Source organism: Anolis sagrei, chromosome 12, assembly GCF_037176765.1.
Source record: "Anolis sagrei isolate rAnoSag1 chromosome 12, rAnoSag1.mat, whole genome shotgun sequence".
Classification (NCBI taxonomy): domain Eukaryota; kingdom Metazoa; phylum Chordata; class Lepidosauria; order Squamata; family Dactyloidae; genus Anolis; species Anolis sagrei.
In genome coordinates, this window is record NC_090032.1 from 22290662 (window position 1) to 22296934 (window position 6273).

At 50.4% G+C, this 6273-nt stretch overlaps 1 protein-coding gene across 1 annotated transcript; it reads left to right on the forward strand.

Annotated features, from left to right (window-relative positions):
- The first annotated feature begins 995 nt into the window (after positions 1-995).
- LOC132764541 (toll-like receptor 5) lies at positions 996-6073 on the forward strand. Its single transcript, XM_067472590.1, has 2 exons — positions 996-1300; positions 3947-6073. Exons 1-2 carry the CDS (start codon positions 1264-1266, stop codon positions 5863-5865), a joined length of 1956 nt encoding a protein of 651 aa, XP_067328691.1. The 5' UTR covers positions 996-1263; the 3' UTR covers positions 5866-6073.
- Positions 6074-6273: the final 200 nt, after the last annotated feature.

Genomic DNA, 6273 nt, shown 5'->3' on the forward strand with positions numbered 1-6273 from the left:
AACCCACACCAATGACGGATCATGATGGAACTTGTCACACCGAGCTCCCATGACACAGTCTACGTCCTGGTGTGGTTTGTGGGGTGATGGATGATGGATGATGGGACTTGAAGTGCCTTCACTCACTTTCTGGGACCACTGCAACCCACACCAATGACGGATCACGACGAAACTTGGCACACTGAGCCTCCATGACACACTCTACGTCCTGGTGTGGTTTGTTGGATGATGGACAATGGATGATGGGAATTGCAGTACCTTCACTCACTTTCTGAGACCACTGCAACCCACGCCAATGTCGGATCATGACAAAACTTGGCACACCGAGCCTCCATGACACACTCTACGTCCTGGTGTGGTTTGTGGGACAATGGACTATGGGTGATGGGACTTGCAATACCTTCACTTACTTCCTGAGACCACTGTAACCTCCACCAATGATGGATCACGATAAAACTTGGCACATCGAACCTCCATGACACACTCTAAGTCCTGGTGTGCTTTGTGGGGTGATGGACCATGGATGATGGGACCTGGTGTGGTTTGTGTGGTGATGGACCACTTTGAGTCCCCATCGAGGTGAGAAAAGCGGTATAAAAATAGTGTAAATAAATAAATGATGGGACTTGCAGTACCTTCACTCACTTCCTGAGACCACTGTTGCCTCCACCAATGACAGATCACGACGAAACTTGACACACCGAGACCCCATAACACACTATACATCCTGGTGTGGTTTGTGGGACAATGGACCATGGATGATGGGACTTGCAGTGCCTTCAATCACTTCCTGAGACCACTGCAACCCACACCAATGACGGATCACGACAAAACTTGTCACACCGAGCCCCCATGACACAATCTACATCCTGGTGTAGTTTGTGGGATGATGGACCATGGATGATGGGAATTGCAGTACCTTCACTCCCTGAGACCACTGCAACCCACACCAATGACGGACCACGACAAAACTTGGTACACCGAGCCCCCAGGAAACGACCGAATGCCTTTAATGGCTCTTCTGGAGGAAGCGCTCTTGACATTTCCTCTTCTTAATCCAGTGATGCAAGAGAAGCCAAAGCCCCGTCTGAACCCAAGCCAGGCAACGCAAAGGGGAGGAATCGCAAACCGGGAGGGAACTCCTCCATGGCGCAATCCGTGAGCCGCTCTCTTTGAGCCAACGCTCCACAGCAACGCTCTTGTCTCCTTCCCGTCCGGGTTGATTCACCAGCTCCCAAACAAGAGCCAAAGGACACGAGGACGATGCGCCCACGATGGCCACGTTCGGGGGCTTGGAAGGGTGAGTCAAGTGTCCTGGGCTCTTGTTCCTTTGTTCCCTCCCTTGTTCTTTCATTTCCTTCTCTTTTTCTTCTTCTATTCTCTTCTTGTTTCTTCCTTTCCCCCATCGTCTTCTTCTCTTTCCTCCTTTTCTACTTTCACTTCTTCTCACCTCCTCCTCCTTTTCTCCTCTCGTCCTTTTTCCTCATTCTCTTCTTTCCTCCACTTTCTCCTTCTCCTCATTTTCTTCCCTTCTCCTCCCTTTCTCATCTCCTTCTCTTTTTCTTCTTCTGTTCTCTTCTTCTTTCTTTCTTTCCCCCATCGTCTTCTTCTCTTTCCTCCTTTTCTACTTTCACTTCTTCTCACCTCCTCCTCCTTTTCTCCTCTCGTCCTTTTTCCTCATTCTCTTCTTTCCTCCACTTTCTCCTTCTCCTCATTTTCTTCCCTTCTCCTCCCTTTCTCATCTCCTTCTCTTTTTCTTCTTCTGTTCTCTTCTTCTTTCTTTCTTTCCCCCATCGTCTTCTTCTCTTTCCTCCTTTTCTACTTTCACTTCTTCTCACCTCCTCCTCCTTTTCTCCTCTCGTCCTTTTTCCTCATTCTCTTCTTTCCTCCACTTTCTCCTTCTCCTCATTTTCTTCCCTTCTCCTCCCTTTCTCATCTCCTTCTCTTTTTCTTCTTCTGTTCTCTTCTTCTTTCTTTCTTTCCCCCATCGTCTTCTTCTCTTTCCTCCTTTTCTACTTTCACTTCTCACCTCCTCCTCCTTTTTCTTCTTCTCCTTTTCTCCACTCTTCCTTTTTTCCTCATTCTCTTCTTTCTCTCCCCCACTTTCTCCTTCTCCTCATTTTCTTCCCTTTTACTCCCTTTCCCCTCTCCTTCTCTTTTTATTATTTTCTCCTCCCTTTCTTTTCTCACCTTCCTTTCCTTCTCCCCGTCCTCTTTCTCTCCCCGTCCTCTTTCTCTTCTCCTCCTCCACTTTTTCCTTCTCCTATTCTTTTCATCTTCTTCCTTTCTCCACTTCTCCTTTTTCTTCTATTCTCATTCTTTCATTCTTCTCCGCATTTTCTCCCCTTCTCTCTTCCTTTTCCCTCAGCCTTTGCTTTCTCTCCTCCACTTTCTCCTTCTCCCCTTCTTCTCATTTTCTTCCCTTCTACTCCATTTCTCCTCTCTTTCTCTTTTTGTTTCCCCCCTTCTCCTTTTCTCACCTTCTCTTCCTTCTCCCCACCCTCCTCTTTCTCTCCCCACTTTCCCTTCTTCTTTCCTCCACTTTCTCTTCTTCGCCCCTCTTCTCCTTATATTCTTCCCTTCTCTTCTTTCTTCTCTCCTTATTTCTTCTTTTCCCATTCTCTCCTTCCTCTGCTATTTTTCTCCCCTTCTCTCGTCTTTCTTCCCATCCTCCTCTTTCTCTCCTCCACTTTCCCTTCTTTTCTCCTCCTCCTCCTCTTCTTTTTCTTCTATTGGCCCCTTCTTCTCCTTTTCACCTCCCGTACTTTCTCCTCTTCTTTCTCTCTCCACTTTCTCCTTCTCCTCTTCTTCTCTTCCCTTCTACTCCCTTTCCCCTCTCCTTCTTTTTTTCTTATTTTCTCCTCCCTTTCTCCTTTTCTCACCTTCTCTTCCTTCTCCCCGTCCTCTTCTCCTTCTCTCCTCCTCTTCCAATTTCCCCTTCCCCCATTCTTTTAATCTTCTTTTCTTTTCCCTATCCTCTTCTCTTTCTCTCCTCTGCTTTCCCTTCTTTTCTCCTCCTCCACTTTCTCTTCTTTTCTCCTACTTCTCTTCCTAGTCTTCCCTTTTTCTTCTTTCCTCCATATCCCCTTCTGCTTGCTTTTTCCCATTCTCCTCTCTTTTTCTTTTTTTCCCATTCTTCTCAATTTCTCCCATTCTCTCTTCCTTTTCCCCACCCTATTCTCCTTCTCTCCTCCTTTTCCCCTCTTCTCCTCATCTTCTTTCCTTCTTTTCTATTTCTCCCCTTCCTCTCTTATCTCTCTTCCTTCTTCCTTCCTTCCTCTTCTCCTTCTCCCATGTCTTACCTTTTGCTCTTCCCCTTCTCTCCTCCTTCTCTTCCGCTCATCTCTTATCCATGTCCCCTTCCTCTCCTTGTCTTCTTTCCTTCTTCTCCCCTTCTCTTCTTCTTGTCTCCTCTTTTTCTTCTTTTCTCCTCTTCTTCTTTTCTTCCCTTCTCTCTTCCTTCTCCTCCATCCTCTTTCTCTTCACCTTCTCCACTTTCTCCTCTCTTTTCCTTCTTCTCCTTTCTCCTTCTCCCCTTCTCATCCTGCTCTCCATTTTCTCTTCTCCTTCTCTCCTCCTCCTCCTCCTCCTCCTTCTTTTCCTTCCTTCCTTGAAGACATGAACAGTCAGGGCATCGCTCTGTCTAACCCTAAATTGGCTCTCCCTGGCGGCCATTGCTCTCTTTATTAGGATTCCAGACAAGACCCCTGAATGTCCCCAGTCTTCCTTTCTCGTTTGGGGAGGGCTTGGCTTTAGAATCCAGGCATGATGGGTGATGTTGTCCTGATCCTTGGTCCATTTGGCCCAGTGTTGCCAACTAGAGAGCAGCAGAGTCTTTCCTCGCATTCCCCGGAAGTGACCGAGTCTTCCTTCTCCATGGATAAGAAGATAAGTTGGGAAACGAGCAGGGCCCTGATGGATCTCCCTTTCTCTCTTTCGATTCCAGTTGTGGTTTGTGTGGCTCTGTTGTCGTTGGTGGGTCACACAGCGGAGGTCCTTCCCCGCTGCTACCGGGCGCCGGGCGACTCCTTGCGGACCTCCGATTGCCAACTCCAGCACCACAAATCCATCCCAGAGGTTGACCCTTCCGTCCAGGTCCTCTTCTTGGACTTCAACGCCATCTCCGCCATCGTGAGCTCCTCCTTCCCGCCCTTGACGTCCCTCTTCATGTTGTCTCTCGGGAGGCAGTTCGTGGGATCCTTCTTCGTCGGAGAGTGGGCTTTCCGCAACGTGCCCGGCATCACCTTCCTGGACCTTGGAGGCAATCACAACCTGACCCTCCACCCGGACGCCTTGAGGGGCCTCTCCAAGCTGGAGGTGTTGCTCTTGGATGCCAACGGTTTGGACGAAGGCATCCTGGAGAAGGGTTATTTCCGGGATTTGGTGTCGCTGAAGCGCCTGGATCTCTCCGGGAACCGCCTTCGTAGGTTGAGGCCCGACGCAACGTTCCAAGGGCTGAGGAACTTGGATACTCTTCAGCTGAAGCTCAACCAGATCAGTACCATTTGTGGGGATGACCTCCAACACCTTCGGGGCCGTCATTTTGACGTCTTGGACCTCTCTTCCAACCGGCTGCTCGGTTCCCCGTCCTGTGGCAACCCTTTCCTCAATATCACGTTGGGGATGCTTGACGTCTCCTCCAATCCTTGGAACGCGGAGAAAATGGAGCAATTCTTCACACAAATCAATGGCACCGAAATCTTGAACCTCAAGATGCAACACTCGGGAGCCTTGGGAAGCGGGTTCGGCTTCCATAACTTGAAAGACATCTCGGCGAACACCTTCGCCGGATTGCGCCACAGCGGCGTCTCCTCCCTCGACGTCTCCAACGGCTTCCTCAACAAGTTGGTCTCCTCTTCTTTCTCGGCCTTCCCAGGTCTCGACGTCCTGCTCTTGAGGTCCAACGAGATCACCCAGATCCAAGATGGCGCCTTTGCCGGGCTGAAGGAGCTGCGTGTCCTCGACCTCTCCGGGAATCTCCTCGGCGCATTGTACGAAGAGTCCCTGCGGGCCTTGAGGCCTTCTCCTTTGCATCATCTCATTCTGGCCTCCAACAACATTGGAGCCATCCAACACAACGCTCTTGAAGGCCTCAACTCCTTGGAGACCCTCGACCTTGAGGACAACGCACTTTCGAAAATCCCACCGGGGAATCTCCCGTCTTTGCTCCGCCTGACGCTGCGGCGGAACCGGATCCGGGATGTCTGGGGCATCGAGCGGCTCGGGAAGACCTTGACACACCTAGACCTCTCTTCCAATCGCTTAATCAACTTGGGAAGCATTTGGGGCCAACTAGGAGGCACCCCCAACGTGCGCTTGCTCAATCTCTCCGGCAATGGGTTCAGACAATGCTTCTGGCTCAAGGAAGGGCCTCGTCGACTCCAGGTGCTGGACCTTTCCCATAACAACCTCGGAAAGGTTTGGGGAGAGGAGAGGTGCCTCAACATCTTCCAGGGTTTGGAGGAGCTGGTGGGGCTCAACCTGAGCTCCAATAGAATCCGCAATGTGCCCCAGCATCTCCTCCAACCTTTACACTCTTTGCAAAGGCTGGATCTTTCCGACAACCTCCTCCATATGCTTCCGGAGTGGGCCTTCGATGGCTTGACTTCCTTGCGCGATCTCGGCCTCAGCGGGAACCCCTTGGTGACCCTCTCGCCTTCGTCGTTCCAGCCCTTGGAGCGCCTACAGTCCTTGGACCTGAGAGACCTGGCACTGTTGTGCGATTGTGAGATGGCCGACCTCCAGCGCTGGTATCAGGAGAGGAAGGCTGCCCCGAATTCAGCAACGCTCTCCTGCCTTTGGACCCGTCCAACTTTCCAGTGGTTCTCCTTGACCTCTTTCCTGGAAAGCCATTGCGCCCAGTAAGATGTAGGCCCGATTCCTTCAGTATTGTCATGAACCTAATTCACACGGCACAATTATGGCACCGTCCTCCCACTTCCTCCCTATTGTCAGGAACCCAATTCACCACCAGAGAATCCAAATAAACATAACAACAACAACAATAATCTTCTGTGGTTTTGCTTGCCCGGTGTCCGTCCACACTGCGCAATTATGGCGCTATCCCCATTTCCATATCCCGCAGAGTCCTGGCCTTGGTCGTTTGGGGAAGGATATTATAAAAGAAGGCTTTCATAACCAGAGAACCCAAACAAAACATAACAGCAACAACAGTCATCATCATCACCTGTGATGGGTCTTTCGGGTCCTGTTCTGCACTGGCTCCAGTCCTTCCTGGAGGGTCGTACCCAGAAGTTGTTTTGGGGGGACTCC